This window comes from Alosa pseudoharengus, unplaced genomic scaffold, assembly GCF_046254945.1.
Source record: "Alosa pseudoharengus isolate Yale_2024_CS ecotype anadromous, Long Island Sound unplaced genomic scaffold, YU_APseudo_1.1 YU_APseudo_1.1_scf_17, whole genome shotgun sequence".
Taxonomy (NCBI): domain Eukaryota; kingdom Metazoa; phylum Chordata; class Actinopteri; order Clupeiformes; family Clupeidae; genus Alosa; species Alosa pseudoharengus.
In genome coordinates, this window is record NW_027468640.1 from 32,975,880 (window position 1) to 32,994,992 (window position 19,113).

The 19,113-nt window shown below is 39.6% G+C and overlaps 1 protein-coding gene across 1 annotated transcript; it reads right to left on the minus strand.

Annotated features, from left to right (window-relative positions):
* Positions 1 to 1,590: 1,590 nt before the first annotated feature.
* On the minus strand, positions 1,591 to 17,529 carry LOC143127096 (PC-esterase domain-containing protein 1A-like). The gene is made up of 13 exons (XM_076288401.1): positions 17,451 to 17,529; positions 17,107 to 17,186; positions 11,730 to 11,962; positions 11,461 to 11,611; positions 10,922 to 11,168; positions 10,584 to 10,661; positions 5,318 to 5,401; positions 4,811 to 4,888; positions 4,620 to 4,703; positions 4,421 to 4,498; positions 4,158 to 4,247; positions 3,612 to 3,689; positions 1,591 to 1,649 (listed from the first exon to the last, which is right to left on the minus strand). The coding sequence occupies exons 1-13, from the start codon at positions 17,527 to 17,529 to the stop codon at positions 1,591 to 1,593; spliced, it is 1,419 nt and encodes a 472-aa protein (XP_076144516.1).
* Between the last annotated feature and the right edge of the window lie 1,584 nt (positions 17,530 to 19,113).

A 19,113-nucleotide genomic window follows, 5' to 3' on the forward strand; every position in this document is an offset into this window, starting at 1 on the left:
GGTTTGCTGAACACACTGTGCTGCACCTACAGAGTGCTTGTGAGATCCCGATTGGACTTTGGGAGTATTGTTTATGGATCAGCAAGGAATAGAGATGTTGAATACTATTCATCACCAAGGTCTAAGGCTGGTTCTGGGGGCTTTCAAGACTTCCCCAGTACAGAGTCTTTATGTGGAGGCAAGTGAACCCTCACTTCAAAATCAGCGCTTGAAACTGTCTCTCCAATATGCAGTCAAGCTTAAAGCACGCAAAGATAACCCAGCCTACTCAACAGTTTTTCAGCCACAGCAACTGCCGTTGTATGAAGCTAGACCAAAGTATATCAGTCCTTTTGGAATCCGAATAAGACCCTACCTTGAGGACCTGAACATCAACATGGACAACGCAGACTCATTTTTGCGACAACCTGAAATTGTTAAGGATTTAAGTCACAGGAAGAAATTAAGAACCCACCCAAATGAGTACCAGCAGCAGTATATGGACGTGCGATGTCACTTTCCCTCCCACATTCCCATTTATACTGATGATTCCAGAGTGGATAACTGTGTGTCATCAGCAATGGTAGTTGGACAGAATCAGTGTGGACTACGAATACCAGGAATATGTTCTATTTTTACGGCTGAGGCTTGTGCCTTATATTTGGCACTTGAATATACAGTATAGATCAGACTAAACAACAAAAGTCCTTTTTTAAAATATTTTTTACAGACTCTAGATCATGTCTCCAGGCATTGGAATCCTTAAAAACTGACCATCCTATTATTGTCAACATCCTTGATAAACTAGAAAGTCTAAAGAACAAGAACTTGAGTGTAGTTTTTTGCTGGGTCCCAGAGGAAACGAGAAAGCGGACAGTGCTGCTAAGCAAGCCCTTAACGAAGAAGTCACAGAATGTCAAATCCCTGCCTCAGACCTTAAACCTATATCAAGTAGTCTATACCAGATGCCGTATAGGACATTCAAGATTCACTCATAGCTTTCTATTGAGTGGTGAAGATCCTCCATTATGCCAATTTTGCAAAACACCCCTGTCAGTGAGACATATTTTGATCTGTTGCCCTGCCTTGAAAACCAAAAGACAACAATTTTATCATCAAAATTCTATAGCTGATGTTTTTAGTAAGGTCCCACCTTTGAAGGTTTTAGAATATCTTATTAGCATAGACTTTAAGAAACATATTGAAGTTTCTATAACACACAATGCTCTGGCCATTAAATAGCCTTAGTTGCGGAAATGGCCTTAAATTAAAACAAAAAAAAACAAACAAACAAACAAACCTTAAACCAACCATCAGGTTAGCTTTGACTTCAGCAGGCCTGTGTTAAACTGCCCAACCACATCTATTTCATTCTTGGGAGAGTGAGGTGTCCAACCTAAGTGTCTCACTTTTCATCAACATCTGGCACATTGTACTATAAGCGACAAAATAAAAACAAATCAGACCAGAAAAAATTCCCAGGATTTCTAACATTTATTTATCTAAATTGATTTTAATTTCATTGTTTTTATATAGCAATACAACAGTAAATGGCAAAATTGTAAAAGCTGCTCCATTTTAAAATGTAATCGGAGGGAAGGCAGAAGGGTCTCAGTACGGCCTGTACTGAGCACGGCCGGAGTACTTGTTCCGCATCACATAGTTGTCATCTGGACACACAACACAAACAGTTATTAGAGAAGATTCATATGAAGCAGGTACGTCACTTACACTATACAAATCTTCAAATGTTTTTTGCATGATGCATAATTAATATCTAGATCACATATTTTTCAGACATCCCTCCCATTCTGATGATGCAAACTATTTCACAGTGTTAACAATGTAAACAAGTGAAGAGGTGGATTTGGGACATTTGGGGTACACACTCATGATCACAGTAAATCATATCACTGCAGAGTCTAATATTTACATGGCTCATTTCATTTCTTTCAACTATTAACAAACAGTGATGTGTGATTTCACTGTGCATCAATTCAGGGGAAAAACATGAACATTTCATAGCATGAAGTTGGTCTTTCATGTGAATCAGGTTGACATTGAAAATAAACCAGACTTGAACAAATATGTAATTCATATTCATTTAACAAAATCTAAGCACTACATGCATATTTTTAAAAAATCAACAAGACCTTACTTGGAGAGTGGTGTTGATAGTTGCCAAGAGAGAAGCCTGGGTCTGGAGTGGAAAAAAATGACATGACGCACTTCATGATAAATTGGAACATATCAATGTTTTTTTACATCTTTACTAATTTATAGAGGTCTTAATTTGGTTGGGAGCCACATAAAGATTACAGTGTAAACTAAAGTATTATCAAAATGAAACATTGGAATCAAACTGTATGCTACACCTTTGGTCCTAGTCGTACAATAAGACTGTCCAGCCAGCTGAGGTGCAGTGTAGCCTCTGGAGAAATCTTGAGAAACAATGCAGTCATAAGGAACCAATGTTCTTACAAAGAATAGGCAAAACAACACATAAGGACATAGGCACATTTAGAGTTGATTGACAGAGCACTAGGGCAATTTTCAGTCAGAACATATTGGTCAAGAGAAAATCAACATTACATCAATATTTGCCAGGGGTATGAATCATTTTGTTCTTAACTGACTGTATGTATGTATGTATGTATGTATATGTATATGTGTGTGTGTGTGTGTGTGTGTGTGTGTGTGTGTTGTGATACATGATACAGTATATAAAAAACATAATGATATTGATTTGGTCATCATCTTTGGCCATTTCATGTAATGTAAATATCCTATTCATTGGAAATCAAAGTACAAAGTAAATACTTCAACATTTACCTCTATAGCAGCGAGAAGGCTTTGTTGGGGTGGCAGGCGGCAGGTAGAAGTCATCCCTCCTTTCCTGAAGGCTGCTTCTAGTGACTGTGAGAAGATTTATGTTTAGGGTGGGAGAGTGAAGGCATGTGATGTGAACCAGGAGATGAGGTCAGATAACATCAGAGCGTCCATCTCTCGTCCCTCTCTTGTTAGCTGCATTCTGGGAAGTCCTTGGTTGCTGGTACACATCATTGCTAGCTAATTATAATTTTGCTTGAGAAAACTCTGATTCCGACCCATTAGTCAGAGACATATCACTGGATATGAGGAAATGCTGTATAAAAATACAGATAGTCCTTGGGTTATAAATTAAATGAGAGTGTGGGAGAAATACGATGACCACCAGGGGCATGTAAACACAAAAGGCCCTCTCTTGATGCAGTGTCTTGGTTTGTCAGTTCTGTTTTATTGTAGAAACATGGCAGACTGTGGAGGGGCACCCATTCATTCAGCATTTAGGCATTAGGCACACTTAAATACAACTACTGTAAATGAGTTATAGAATATTTCAGGATCATGTGACTCCAGAATTTTGTGATTTCATGTTTAAAACGATAGTTTAACTCTCACCTCCATAGCAATGGGGAATCTTCAAGGGGCTGTCAGGCAGTGAGTAGCAGCCAGCCCTCCCTTCCTGGAGTCTCCATCTAGTGACTGTGTGAAGGTTTATAGTTAGGGTAGGAGAGAGTGAAGTAGTGTGATGTGAAGGAGATGAGGTCAGGTAGAATCAGAGCGTCCATGTTTCGTCTTTTTGCTGTTACCTGAATCCTGAGTATTCCTTGGTTGCTGGTACATCACACTGATAGCCAGATCTTGTTCACCAAAACTCTGATTCACACCTACAAGACAGACACACGTCACTGGATGAGAAGGAATGGCGTGCATGAATAAATTGATTTGAAATGGATACATTTAATTGACCATGAAAAAAACAGTCAGAAAGGAAGAGACTAGCAGTGCTACAACAAAGTTAAACTAATCTCTCCAAGGTTACCTGAATTTTGGGCATTCCTTGGTTGCTGGTACACATCACTGGTGGCTGGATCTTGCCAATTCGAACTCACAAGAGAGACATGCCTCACTGGAAGAAAGGGAATGACATATGTATAAATTGATTTTGATATCTATTTATGACACAGATTGTGGCGTATAAAGGACACTGCAATACAAACTACTGTAAAACAAATTACAAATGAAGCAACTAGCCAAACAAAAACATACCGTATGTCTGCAAACACACACTCTAATAAATGTATTCTATGTACATTGTATTATATTGTACCTATTTTTGACAAAAACACGTTTACCTGCAACTCCATAGCAGCGTGGAGCCTTCGGGTGGGGGGTAGACATCATGTAGCAGTCCGCCCTCCTTTTCTGGGGTCTCAAACTAGTGACTGTGAGAAGGTTTATGTTTAGGGAGGGTGGGAGAGAAGAAAGTAGTGAGATATGAAGGAGATGACGTCAATAAACATCAGAGCATTCATGCCTCGACACTCCTGTCATGTGATATGAAGGAGGTAAGGTCAGGTAGAATCAGAGCATCCATGTGTGGTCACTCCAAGGTTACCTGAATTCTGGGCATTCCTTGGATGCTGGTACACCTCATCGATGGCCGAATCTTGTTTGCTAAAGCTCCGATTCAGACCTATTAGACAGAGACACATCACAGCATATAATACAGACAGTATAAACAGACAGCCTATTTAATGACCCTTTTCCTTTTCGTGAAATAAATGTACTTAAAAAAAAAATACTTCAACTTTTACCTCCATAGCAGCGAGAAGGCTTCGTTGGGGTGGCAGGCGGCAGGTAGAAGTCATCCCTCCTTTCCTGAAGTTTCCAGCTGGTCTCTGTGAGAAGGTTTAGGTTTTGGGTGGGAGAGAGTGAAGTAGTGAGATGTGAAGGAGATCAGGGCCAGTAGCATCAGAGCGTCTATGTCTCGCCACTCTGTGCTTACCTGCATTCTGAGTATTCCTTGCTTGTTGGTACAGTTCATTGGTGGGCGGATGCTGCTCATTAAAACTCTGATTCAGACCTGCGAGACAAAGACATGTCACTGGATGAGATGGAACGTCATACATGAATAAATTCATTAGAATGAATTGAATAACATGATTTCAGCAGTTTAGCATAAGGGAAGCTATGATACAAATAAATGACAGCGAATGTCTGCAAAAACAAATAAAAAAATGTATTCTATGCATATTTAATGATTTCTTTTTCTCAAGAAATCATTGTGCTTAAAATGATACTTCCACATTCACCTCGACAATAGTGTGAAGGCTTTGTTGGGGTGACAGGTGGCAGATAGAGGTCATCCCTCCTTTCCTGGAAGCTCCACCTGGTGACTGAGATAATAATGTTTATATTTAGGATGGGAGAGTGTGAAGAAGTGTGTTGTGAAGGATATGCATGCAGGTAACACCAGAGCATCCATGGCTCATCTGTGTCCTTCTACTGTTACCTGAATTCTGAGCATTCCCACATTGCTGGTACATCTCATTGGTAGTTGGATCTTGCTTGCCAAAGCTCTGATTATAAGACAGACCTATAAGACAGACACATGTCACTGAAAGAGAGGAAATGCCAAACATGATTGCAGGTAGTCCTCAGGTTGGAAACGAGATCCATGTCTAAGAGTGGGTGAGAAATATGGTGGCCACCAAATGGCATTCAAACATAAAAGGCCCTCTTTTGATACAGTATTTTGGTTTGTCCATTCTGTGTTCCCGTAGAAACATGACAGACTCTGTGGAGGCGGATCTGTTCCCTTTGTAGATATAGAGCACTCATTCTAATGAAAATGCGACAAATAGTATTTAGACGCTGTGACACACTAATGAAAACATACTGTAATTATGAATACTACACTCTTAAAACGAATGTGTTGAAAACACCACAACTTGCGTTGTTTTTACACTTTTGTTTTAAGAGTGTATAGTTATTTTTTGCTTATAGATCATACTTATGGTAATCTAATCCTCCACAATGTGCCTTTAAAATAGCTCGCTAGGTTCTCCATTCCTAATGCCAATGGTCAAATGTTGGACGCGGGGGAATGCCGTCCCCCCACTTCTTGGGGCATTGTTTTGAGCATTTTAATATGCATGTATTAATATAACAAGTGTTGTTACCATTGATAACGCATCACGCAAACGTCTCCAATTAGGCCTCTTTGCCATAAAATTTGTTACAAGAATGACAGTCATGCTGTAGCACTCCACCATGCGTAAAATATGTTAAAAAATGATGCAGCTCGTCGTTCCGCGTTACCCGAAAGTAGCTAGAAAGTGGCTAGAAAACCATAGATCATACAGCTGCCTGTATCCGAATCTAGCAAGCATCTTCATGGCCAACTGTTGCAATTCCTTCGTTTGTGTTTTGCAGAAAGCAGGTAGGCTAAATGACACGATAAGCATGTGTGAGTAATACGAGTGATTTTTATCGAGGGAGCTCCAATATCATAAAACAACTTTAGGAAAAACGTACGATTGGTGCAGCTACTTTCATCCAAACAAAAACTTTTGTTTCTGTTTTTTTTTTGTTTTGTTTTATTGACTGTGCACCTCTGCATTTTAATCATTCGCAATGACATATGACGCCCCCTGAAACTGAAGCCATGCCGCGGCATGTTATGCGTCAAGGAGATTAGACTACGCTAGATTACATAGGCTACTCTACATTATGGTTCGTCCTACTACACCATCCTACTACAAAATTAAAAGGTACAGACGATATTCATAGACTTTGGTGGAAAAGTGTAGTTTGGGTGAAGACATTACATTTTGAAACTAATCCAAGTCATTTAAAAAAAATTTGAATTTGTTTTCATGTTCACGAAAGCTGGTAACAATTCATTTTTGTTCATCATTTTGCAATGATGTAATTAAAGCGATGGTTCGGAGTAATTTCACTCTAGGGTCCTTTGCACCATGACCCCGAGCCAAACACCCTCCCAGAACCCGCTTTCCCTTGGTCGAACCCTGGTCGAGTAGCGCTGTCAGAAAATAATGACTTTCTGCAGGCGTAATGGAACCAACTTAGTATCTCGTAAATTACCCCACTAATAATGCCCTGAATGGTACGAAACTTCTACAGTAGTACAACTATGTTCTTTACTCATAAAACAAGGTTTGTAAGTACACCAGGAGTTTATTTAAATAACACTTGCCTGATGGATGCTACTATCTGCTACTATCTACCGCTGGGTCGACGTTACTTCGGTGATTTGGGAAAAGCCCGTAAAAGTCCTGGCAGGAAGCATGCATAAGGATGTAGATCCAGGAATGCACTAATATTTTGTTCGTAGTACCAGTTTGCAACAATTATTAGTTAACACTAAGTTGTAAACACTTCAGAAAAAAAATATTAAAAACTGGATATACCAAAAAACTTTGATGTAATCGCTTCCTGCCAGGACTTTCACAGGCTTTTCCCAAATCACGGAAGTAACGTCGACACAGCGGTAGATAGAAACCCTATGTCTACATCACACCACACACACACAATTCAATGTACAGTTAACGATACGACTCGTTTTACAGAAATCAATATCCTTGGAATTACACTTCAACACTCACCTCCATAGCAGGATGGATTCTTCATGAGGGTGTTATGCGGAAGGTAGTGGTCACCCCTCTTTTCCTGTAATCTCCATCTAGTGACTGGGAAAAGGTTTCTAATTAGAGTGGGAGAGTGTGACGTACAGTAGTGAGATAAGATCAGGTAGCATCAGAGCATCTACTTCTCATTCTTAGGTCGTTCCCTGAATTGTGAGGATTTCTTGGTTGCTGGTACATCTCCATGGTGGCTGGATATTGCTCGCTAAAGTGCTGATTCAGACCTATGAGACAGACACGTCACTAGATGAGAGGGAATGGCGTACATGAATACATTTAAACCTGGGTTTTTAGTTTTAATTAATCAATACAACAGTCAACAGTTGTAAAAGGAGCAAAATGCTATGTTGTGTTTTATCTGAGGGGGTGCTAAAATCTATTTTTTATTGTAAATGTTTATTTTGTTGTTCCCAAAACATCTGTAACTACATGCATTCTGTGAATGGGATTTGGTACAATATTGGTACTTTACACACTAAATGTCCACATAGATTTTTATGGTCCTACTAGCTACCCCACATACCATTCCAGTTGCATGACAATGACACAAAAATACAATCACGCCTTGTTTTATCCTTATTATTGTCATGGCCTTTTGTTTTGGAGACTTCACATTTTGGGAAAACATTAACAAAGGGTTATATTTCTAGAGAAAATACTGATTGATGGCAGGTGTGTCACATTAAAGGAGTTTTGAGACCCTCAATATCACTTTTTGCATGTTTTTTCTGAAACTAGGGACTTTTATAAAACCAATGAGACTAGTACAAACTTGTAATGATTGAATCGTACTGAGAACATGTTTGTCTTCCATTCTACAAAGTTTGGTCAGGCTAGGAATAATATTTTTTAAGATGTGAATGCCCAAACACGGCCTCCAAGATAAGGGCCCCTATTTTGCACCCTGGCGCATGGCGTAAAACTCGTTTTCCACCCTGCGCAAAGTTTATTTTCTATTTTTTAAACACTGCTCCCAGTAGTGTGGTAATTACCAACCTAGGGAGTGGCCTAGCGCATTGTCTAAAAATCGATATCGTACACTACCTAAAACGCATTACGCCACTGACCAAAAGAAACCTGGTCAGAAGTCTATGGTGAGTTGTTTATATGTTACACAACGCACCATCCTTCTATCATCCATGAAAGCGCACCAGCGCACTTCCATGCAAAACATTACAAATTACACGATTACCATGGGAAACATAGTTAAAATAAAGATATTACGAAATACATCTCACGATGAGTAGTTATTCACCATCATTTGCAAATTGGTAATGACGGTTAAACGTGATTAGGAGAGGCGAGAGACACATATGGAGCACAGCTTAAGACACACTGTCACAAGATATAAGCAACTCCTCTGCAGGATAAACGTTGTTTTATTCCGTCATTTGAACAATATTAGGGTAAGTGTTGCTTTTTCCAGCCTAGGTTTTCAATGGTAACCCATTGTCAGTCAATAGTGAAAGTAACTTACTGTGTATAACTGTTTTGTCTTTGACTGAGTTCAAATAATAGACGAGTGCAAATGCGTGAAAGGCTATACTATGCTAGGTTTTAGTAAAGTATGGTTTAGTGGAATGACTGTTCCATACAGTCTCACAAGCAGACTCCTTCAAATGCGCCGCTGACTGTCAAAATACTGATGCATTCTTTGACGTCACAGTTTGCACTGTTAAAGGGAATGACAGAGGTCATTATCATTGGTTTAAATGATGTCATGCCCCAAACACACCCATGACTAATTAAGAAACCTAGGAACGCCTTGTTGCGCCATCCACCCGATGTTTGATAACAAAAACACTCCCAATGTGGACTGGACATCCTACTAAATTTGAATAAGCTTTTGACTAGTGACCATGTGCTTTAGACTGTCATAATAGGCAAAAAGACTATGAAAACAATAGAATTGAACAAAAATATTTTACAGGTTTTAATTATGGAAGTCGGTGCTGCAACCATTTTCCTGGATTTTTTCTGATTTGACACGGAATGACTCTATAAGGTACACTTAGAAATACAAATTATACTGCAAATACATTACAAAACACAAAACCAACAAAAGCCTATGTCTACATCACACACAGTTATAGATCTTGATATATAGAGAAATTGATATGTTTAAAAAGTCACCTCCATAGCAGTGCGGAACCTTCAAGGGGCTGTCAGGCAGTGGGTAGCAGTCAGCCCTCCTCTCCTGGAGTCTCCACCTAGTGACTGTCAGAATGTTTATGTTTTTACGGTTGGGACAGAGTGAATAATGTGACTTGAAAAAGAGGATGTAAGGTAGAGTGAAAAGTTAAATACTGCATGTTTTACTTGAGACCAAATTTTTCTTGGTCAGTGTTGTCATCATTTTCAGTGGCAATGTCAAAATGAGAACAAGCAATGTGCGATCGATGTGTGACCACACCTCATTTTACAACACGTCTGTGGGTGTGCAAGCTCATTTGCTATTTAGACAACGTAGGCACCTGGCAGGATAATGTTAACTGCGATGACATAAACTAGGAAAGCCTTGTTGTGTTGCACCTCAATACGCTGAACATAAGATAGGGCCCTAAGTCTCTTCCCTTCACAGTTACTGTACATTACAAACAAAGTCTGCAAAAACATATACTGTCATTTAAATAGTCAGAGAGATTGTTTTCGAAAAATCCATATGCTTAAAATTATTCCATAACATACCTTCAATTCCTCAGGTCTCCAACTAGTGACTGGGCCAATCCCAAAGTGAGCCGTGAAGACTAAAGACTCACAGACTTAATTGATCTCAGGTGCTAAGTGAGTGAGTGTGTGAGGCCACTCGAGCAGCAAAGCTCGAGTGTCTGTGTAGAGACCCTAGTGATACAAAGTTTCATGTTGTGTCGAGCCTTCTTAGTGTTTTAAAAATAGCGTCAAATCATGCATCAAAATAGCAGTCCCATTCAAAGAGCCCATTTGACCCAAAAATGACTACGGTCCAGCTTAAAAGTGGCACTTCCGACATAATTATGCTTCTAAACTTAAGTTTGACTCGGGTATATTCACAAAAAGACCCTAGGTTGCATTTTGGTGAGAGTTATGCTTTAAGGTATACAATGCAACCATGTCTCATCTCTCTGAGGTTACCTGGTCTTTGGGCTTTCCTTTGCTGTTGGTACATCGCCTTGGTGGCTAGATCTTCGCTGCTAAAGCTCTGATTCAGACCTATAAGAGAGAAAACCCTTATTGTGAAATGCCGCAGATGAGTTGATCTGAACAAAACAAACACATTCCCTTCAATTTATCATCAAATAAAAAACACTATAATACAAGTGCACTCTGGACAGCTCCAGCTTCATAAAATGGTCTGGTATTCATTACACACACACACAATATAAGTATATAGTACAGTATAAGTCTGGTCCCACACAACTGTCATGAGAGCTTTAAAGACTTTGCTCTGTCTCTTTGCTTTCTGGTGTGACCTTTTGGGGGCTGTGATGGTGGCAGCTCGACACCCCAGGCGTTGGCGACGTGCGCCAGCAGCAGGCAGGTGATGCGGCGATGGGCCACGGCGTTCCAGTGCACCCCGTCCTTCATGCGGTGCTGCAGGCTGAAGCGGAACTGGAAGTGTAGGTCCAGCACGTCCAGGCCGTACACGCTGGCCAGCGTGGTGCTGCAGTAGTTGGCCTCGATGATATCGAAACGCAGCGACGGGCCAAACTCCGCAATCTAGGGGTAAGGAGACATGCCTCTACACAGCTGAGTATCTATCAATGTTTTAGTTTCTGCAGTTTCTACATTTTATATATATATATATATATATATATATATATATATATATATATATATATTCTCTTAAAATCAACATTTCATTAACGTAATACTCTCAGTTCAGCACAGGTCAACGACTTTCTTTTTGAGTCTTTTGCAGGTCCTTTCACACAACCATAATCTATGCTCAAAAAATTGGTCAAAATGTTTTATCTGATCTAGACATGTTCAGTATGTATATTTGATCTACCTCTGGCACCAAAAAGCCACCAATAATGTTTTCTCCCAAAGGCATGGTGAGGTTCCAGATAATTAAAACCTCTTCTGGGAGGATGGCTCTGATCTTTCTGAAAAATGTGATCAAATTTTCCATGTAGTCTGGCTCCCACTGTCGCCCATATCTGAGAGTGAACAACAAACTACGTAAGTCAGTGAATCATACATAAAACATGTATGCATGCATGTATCTGTTTCATGTGTGAAGACTTTAATGATGGCACACTGAAAGCCGATAAATACCTGGAGATGTCCCAAACGCAAGAGTTCATGATCACCAAATCCGGTTTGGGACCTTTTTCCAAGTCCTCCAAAATGCTCTGTACATATTCAGAATATATGCGTGTAATAAAATAAAAGCGAACTTGGTGGTGGTCTGAACTGTATTGTCGGATCTCCTTGTACTGAGTCCCATTGGACATTGGACCTTTAACGCCACCCTCAAGAAGCTCATCGTTCTCAAATTGCTCCTCACCCTGGGAATACACAGAAACAGAGGTCAACAATGGTTCGCTCGCTGTACTAAACCTGGATCATGAGTGAGAAATAATGAAACATTTAGAGAAGTAATTTGAATGAACTACTCAAAGCTGAATCCAGGCTGTGACAGCATGCCATGATGTGGAGAGGCCCCTGGTTACTCATTTCACATGAGTAAGAAATTATGAAACATTTACAGAAGTAATTTGAATAAACTAGGCAAAGCTGAATCCAGGCTATGACAGTGTGCCATGAAGTGGAGAAACCACAAATTACCTTCATAAATATATTTAGTACCCTACCCATTTATGTAAGTCCTACTATTTGCATTTTGATGCATCTCGCTTTGCTAGATTAGGTACATCTAACAAATAGTAAAATAGGGAAAGCTTTTGAGTATGGGCACTCTCACATTAATAGTGCAGTCAGGGATTTCACATTTGTATATGGTTATGTTGATATTTGCATTTTATTAGCAGACATTTTTGAACAAAAAAAAATCCTACATATTTTAACCAAGGACCAAACAAAGCATGTCACACAGAGGTAGCTCACCCCTACCGTCAGTATTCCCAGAGAAATTCCATGCAGTTTTGGTTTTATTTGGGGGACAGGCTGCCCCCACTTTGTTCTGTTTTCGAAGCCTGGGCTGCATATGGAGACCATTTTTTTTGTTGTTGTTTATTAGTATTTATTTATTATTTCCCTTATGTCTGTCGAATAGTGTCTTGAGAGATGTCAGTTGTGATTGATATATATATATAACTATACATTATAAAACTTTTAAAATGTAATCTGATATCTGCACCATAAATAAAGTGGGGGAAAAAAAGAGACCATTTTTTACAGTGATCGGCTACTCATGGAATGGGCAGCATTTCGTGAGATAATGATTGGTAAATGTGACAAAAAAATTGTATGGTCTTGAAAGTGGGTAAAATCCCTGACTGCACATTTAAGTTCGCCTTGAAATAAATCCACCGTTTCCCTTTTAGTCTGAGCGAATTAGCCTAGAAAAGGGTCAAAGGTGGAAGTAAATACAGCAAAAGCATATTTGGTATCATTTGAATCGTAATTTTTTGTAGATTAAGAATTTGTGGTGCCTAGCTCCACTAATCCATCTGGGATCGATCCATTGGAGTGGTGTTTCAGAAGGCTGGGCCTTATCAAAAATCCTTGCATATGATTGGATAAGCCACTTGTCCGTCCTCTATTAACATGCTACTTCAACCACTCACATTGAAGCCAACCCGTGACGCTGAGAACAGTCTCACAGTCGCTTCTACGCTACGTCACATCTATCAAACTCCCGCCCTGCGTCCTGATTGGCTCTACCATAAAATCTGGTGCCGAAATCACTCTCTTTGCTTCCAAATCCAACTGTCCAATTAACAATTACCACTTGATTATTTTGTAATTTAGCACTCTGGAACAAGGCGTCCGAAGGAGACAATGTAGATAGAAGATTTTACGAAGACTGTTGATCTTTATTCACCGTATTGCAATGATAGTACAGCCCAACCAAAGTCCAGACCAACCATCAAAGCAATAGGGAGGAGATGTCATCAGCTGGGGCCCCCGACAAGATCTCCCCTACGGATGGCTATACTGTACACTATATTTTATACTCCTCAGCCCTTGAGAAGTGCCACCCTCTCACGTCATCTCCATCAACACCCTTCATAGTGCAGCAGATTAGTAAAAAAAATCGTTCACTTTGGTATAGAAGCATGAAATTTGGCACAGATACTCTTTAAGGGCCACTATTTTGGAAAAAGGCGCTGGCCACTCAAAAATTCAATATGGCGGCCATTTTTCAAGATGGCCGCCATTGCTATTCAATGCTTATTATATCAATTATTCAAACAGTTATTTAAGCATATCATTTGATACAAATACTCTCTAAAGGAAATGTTAATGGGGAAAAATGCTTGTCCCTCAAAAATTCAAGATGGCCGCCATTTTTAAAGATGGCCACCATTCCTGTCGAATATTAATCATTTCAATTGTTCAAATGGTGATGCAAGCATGAAATTAGGCAGACATACTCTTCAAGGAACACTCTTTTGGGAAAAGGTATGTGTCACTCAAAAATTCAGGATGGAAACCATTGTTCAAGATGGCTGCCATTCCTGTCCTATGTTCATTGCCACTGTTTCCAAAAAGTGATACAGAAAATATGCCACAAATATTCTGTTAAGGCCACTTTTTGAAAAAAACTGGATGGCCAATAATAAATTCAAGATGGAGACCTTTTCCGAGATGGCCGTCATTTCGGTAGTATGTATGCACACATGCATGTTAGCAAAAATATTCTAACGGCCACACTTTTAGAAAAAGGCAATTGCAAAAATTCAAGGCATTTTTCAAAGTGAGTGTTGCTTTAATAGTGTACTCTGTTGGGACTGAGATAAAAGGAAGGATTGAAAAAATAACATAAATTCACATTTTTACCAGCTCAAAGGCCTTGTGGTTAGAGTGTCCAGCCTGAGCTTGAGAGGTTGTGCCCTGTCGAGTCATAATAAAGACTGTTAAAAATGGTAGCCAATGCCTCCCTGCTTGGCAGTCAGCAAGTGTTGTATTGGGGGCAATATATCCAGGAAGATGTTCATATACATCATGGTCCAGAATCAGGAAATCGGCTCTCGCCCACTGCAAACTTACTTTTTTATTCACATTTGCAATTGCACAGTTCTGTGCAAGTGAAACCCAATCTAAAACATTTGCATCCTCCACGGCACTCTGATTTGCAGCCACACTTGGCTAGCTGTTCACAACTTTGTGCAACTGGTGCATTTGCTGTCCAGAAGACCCCCCATTGTTCACCAAGCTTTTTTCATCTCCAGTCAGCATGACTCTGCTTCTGACTGACACTGGGTTGCTTGACCCCATATGCAGCCTGCCTGATATGCAGCACGTTTAGTGTGTTGAAGCAGAGCTGCCCTTGTTGGAGGAATGGCTTCATATGGCCTCTGCTTTCGGGCAAACATGTCAAGTCTAGCCTCATCTACACTGACAGCTGTGCTTGATCGATCATACAGCAGGACCACAAACTTCTCAAGGATCTCCAGGTCACTATTGTGAAAGAGTGGAATGTTGGTGGCAATCATTTTATAGCCATCATGTTGAGAAACATGATGGGTAGGTGGTGATAGGAGGGGTTCCTTTGTGGCCAACATTTCATTCAATCAGTTGATCTCTTGGCTGACATGGGATTTTCATTTGCCATTTTGGGGGATTGTTGTCTGATTAAGGCAGAGGGGTTATCCTTTTACCACCTCAATAATAGACATAGTACACATTCAAGTATGGGATACAACTAGGTTTGGGTCACTTACACCTAGCCAGATCATTCATCCAGTGCCATTTAAGTCCCGTGTGATCTGTACACCTTCCAGGTAAGCATACATGAACAAGTCATGTATTGCCCCGTCATCTTGAATTTTTGATTTTCCAAAAAAAAAAAAAACATTCTTGAGAGTATTTTCACAAAATGTTATGCCTACATCACTGTTTGAACGATTGACATAATGACATTTGAGAGAAATAGCGGCCATCTTGAAAAAATGGCCGCCATGTTGAATTTTTGGGTGGCCAGCGCCTTTTTCCCAAAAAGTGACCCTTAGAGAGTATCTGTGCCAAATTTCATGCTTCTATACCAATTTGAATGATTCTCTTGAAATATGCCATTAATCTGCTGCACTATCACCAATCAGTACCAAGCAGGGTCGCTTACATTGGTGGAAACCATCTTCCCATCATGCATAAAACTATATGCAAACCTATGTAATGCATAGGTAACATATGTAAAATAGTGTAGCCCTAAGTTTTTCTGTTACCTTCCAGTTTGGTGAAATAAAGCCTTATCTTATTCTCTTCCTAGCTAGACAGGCCCTAACTCGTAAGGCACAGTGGCCTCCTCATCCCTGTCCTGTCCAGTCCTCACCAGCTTGATAACACCCCCTCTCCCTTAACCATGTAAGGAGGAGATCCTCTCATCCTGGTACCCCCAGTACTTTATGAAACCCATGATTACATCCCTTCACATCCTGAAAACCCACCATAATACCTAATAGAATCCTAGGTAATATCAGTCCGCTGCTGCCGTTGCTTATATGCCTACTACTAAAGTATAACTATTGCAATGCAATGCAAGGGTAGTTTTTATTTCTAACAGTATTCTATCAACATAGACATTTACATCAATTGTCTGGCGTTATAATTTAAGTTGAAGGAAATAGCTGTAGATGACAATGTTTTTTAGATGTTTGACAGAAATGGTTTGGATTTAATCTAAAACTCTGAACTGAAACAGTTATTTTAAAACAGGTATTCACACAGATGTTTGCATTTTTAAAACAGCAAATTATTTAGATTTCCCCTGGTTTCAGAGAGGCTACTACTACAATACTAAAATAAGATGTGGAGGTTGAAACAACTGTTTTTATACAGAAAATAAAGTTTATTTTGCTTTAATAAATGTCTTAATCTTTTTTAATGTCAATTCAGATAGTTGATTCTATGCCTCAGCCAGTTATAGCCTCATGACCTTTAACCTCTACCTGTGACCCCATGATCTTTAATGCCTTATTAGTTAATTTAGGCTTAATTAACTGTGTTGGGTTTAATGAGGATCCTTCAATCTACTTGAGAGGTATAAAACAAACATTGCCAGTCAACTATGACCTCACGTGACCTTGACCTTTGACCCCAAGACATTAAACACCTACTAATTTCATCAAGAACCTATGGTGAGTAAGTACACCAAGTTTGGTAAAGATCCTTTTACCAGTATGGGAGATATCAGCTAATATCTAAATGTGATAATATACGATTTTGGCCCAATAATCATTATACCATGGTCCATTCAAAGCTGTATATCTTTTTTCTGGTACAAATCTGCACTGTAGGCACCTGAAATTCTTAATCTACATGAAATTACGGTTCGATTGATACCAAATATACTTTTGCTGTATTTACTTCCACCTTCAACCCTAATTCGCTCAGACTATTTATCTTATCTTCCGGATGAAGGTTCATCAGGACGATCTTTATAACAGCACATACCGTTTCTTTGGCCAGAGCCTTGCCCCGTCCTGACCACAGATGATATGCGATCCGTGATTCGTTCAAAACCTACCTTGGTCTTTAGTTGAGATGCAGCCAGATAGTTTTCCTTCTGCAACAGCATAACAATATCTTTGTATACCCCACGCTGAACTAGAAAAGAGGGGCAAAGTGATGACTTTATGAATGAGGTCGCTATGCTTAGCGACAAACCTGGGTAAATTAACTTAGATTACGTGGTAAATTTCCAAATATAAGAGCCCAAAGATTCATTAGCAAACCAAAGCGAAAAGGCTTTTCTTTTAGGAGGTTTGTGTTAACGGTAACATTAACTAAGGTTTGTCATGTCCCTAGTTAAAATACCACTCTGGTATCAGTAACGTTAGCAACTAGCAGCTCTTTTAGTTTTGTACTCACTGGAGTCGCCCAGAACAACAACAAATTTGTTGTGGAGAAGCTGGCTGGCTTGTTGGTGTGTAACATGTGCCGTCTTCATGCTCACCACTCTGGAAAAAAAAACCTTAATCTCAAACCAGTTCATACAAAACTTGTCTAAAACAAAATACATCATTGATGCATTCACAGCGTAGGCCTACATGTAAAATAATAAAACTAAAACTAACATTATCATCATTGTGTCCCTAACGGAACATTCAATGTTAGCGCTCAGAACTTGACACTTGAAACCATAGACTAGCTAGCTAGCTGCTACTTGAAACATTTCTCACGCAAGCACACCATGACCATGTGCTACAGTTATCTAGCTGAGTTTTAGTCAAAGGGATTCAGCCGGTTAAAATGGACAGCTACCTTCTATGCAAATATACAAATCTGTGGTTAGTGGGAAGTCTCTGAAAACATGCTCCTCAATAAAATAAACTGGGCATAATGTAGACCTGCAGTCTTCAATCTAAAAGCATTTGTCTCTCCAAACAAGCCATAACCAGAAAACGTCTGCCAAAACTTTACACAGAGCCCGTTTACGGATACTTATTACATTCTCTGGTATCCACAACAGGATGTACACGTAGGTTAGAAGGCGTGGCTTCTGTGATTTTATTTAATAAAAATAGTCTACTACTTACACGCGACATCACGATGACATTCATTGATAAATAATTATCATTAAATTATATTAAAAAAATAGATGGGTTGGCACCTAGGCATATCACCCATCTGACATCCTGTGCTAATACTGGTAGGCTACATTACATTAGGCCTATGTAATTATGTTATACATGAATTCTATAAAAGAACAGCAAATGAATAAATAGTGATTGTGTTATGTGTAGTCTGCATTCAACTTATCAAATACATACAATAGTGCTGTCAGTTTGGGCATTTTCTTTGTTAATATCAGAAATGCTTATTGTGTTCAGGAAATACTTTGACCAGAGCTGTAGGCTACGTACGTAGGGGTGGGTAAGCTCTACCTGGACAATGGATTGATTGCTTAGTGTAGGCGATGACCTTTATCATTTCTTTAATCAGCATCAAAAGTGTACAGCTCCAGCTGTCAGCTGAAGTCATACTTTCATACATGTTTTGCAAGTCAGATGAGTGCAAAAACATTCAATAACACTTAAAGCAGAGACAGCATGGAGTCACTTCATTCATTGTAGCTCTGTGGGAAATAAATATTCCATTATGAATTGTTAAAATCCTTCTTTAATATTTCAAGCTTTACATCCCCAACCACCCACTGTGGTTTTCTGATGAGTGTCTGTTGTGTCGACCAGCCATAAACGCTAGATCAAACTCAAGACTCTTTTCCCTCAGTGGTGGAATTACTTTCCTAGTACTCTCACATCATGGACTTTGCTCCTTTGAGCCAGCTTCAGGGTGCTGGCCAGTCTCCTGCTGAAGGGTAGCAAATTCCTAGGGACTTCCATGGCATTCCTTTTAAAGAGGACCACAGCCTAATATTTAGTGATGGCAGCAGAATAACCTCTTTGGTGGCAGCAAAAACCCAGCCAGTGTTAAACTGCCCAACAAGTGTCTCACTTTTCATTGGCATCTGGCACATTGGACTATCAAGAGTGACAAAAAAAACTTCTGGGGATTTTTTTTTAATTTTTTT

What these genes read in the sequence shown, in the direction of transcription:
- LOC143127096 (XM_076288401.1), bottom strand. Translation starts at nt 17,529, where the DNA reads ATGAAGACGGCACATGTTACACACCAACAAGCCAGCCAGCTTCTCCAC. An exon ending in ACCATCACAGCCCCCAAAAG is followed by an intron (nt 10,662 to 10,921) that starts GTCACACCAGAA and finishes TCTCTCTTATAG; the next exon opens with GTCTGAATCAGAGCTTTAGC. An exon ending in AAGGAAAGCCCAAAGACCAG is followed by an intron (nt 5,402 to 10,583) that starts GTAACCTCAGAG and finishes TCTGTCTTATAG; the next exon opens with GTCTGTCTTATAATCAGAGC.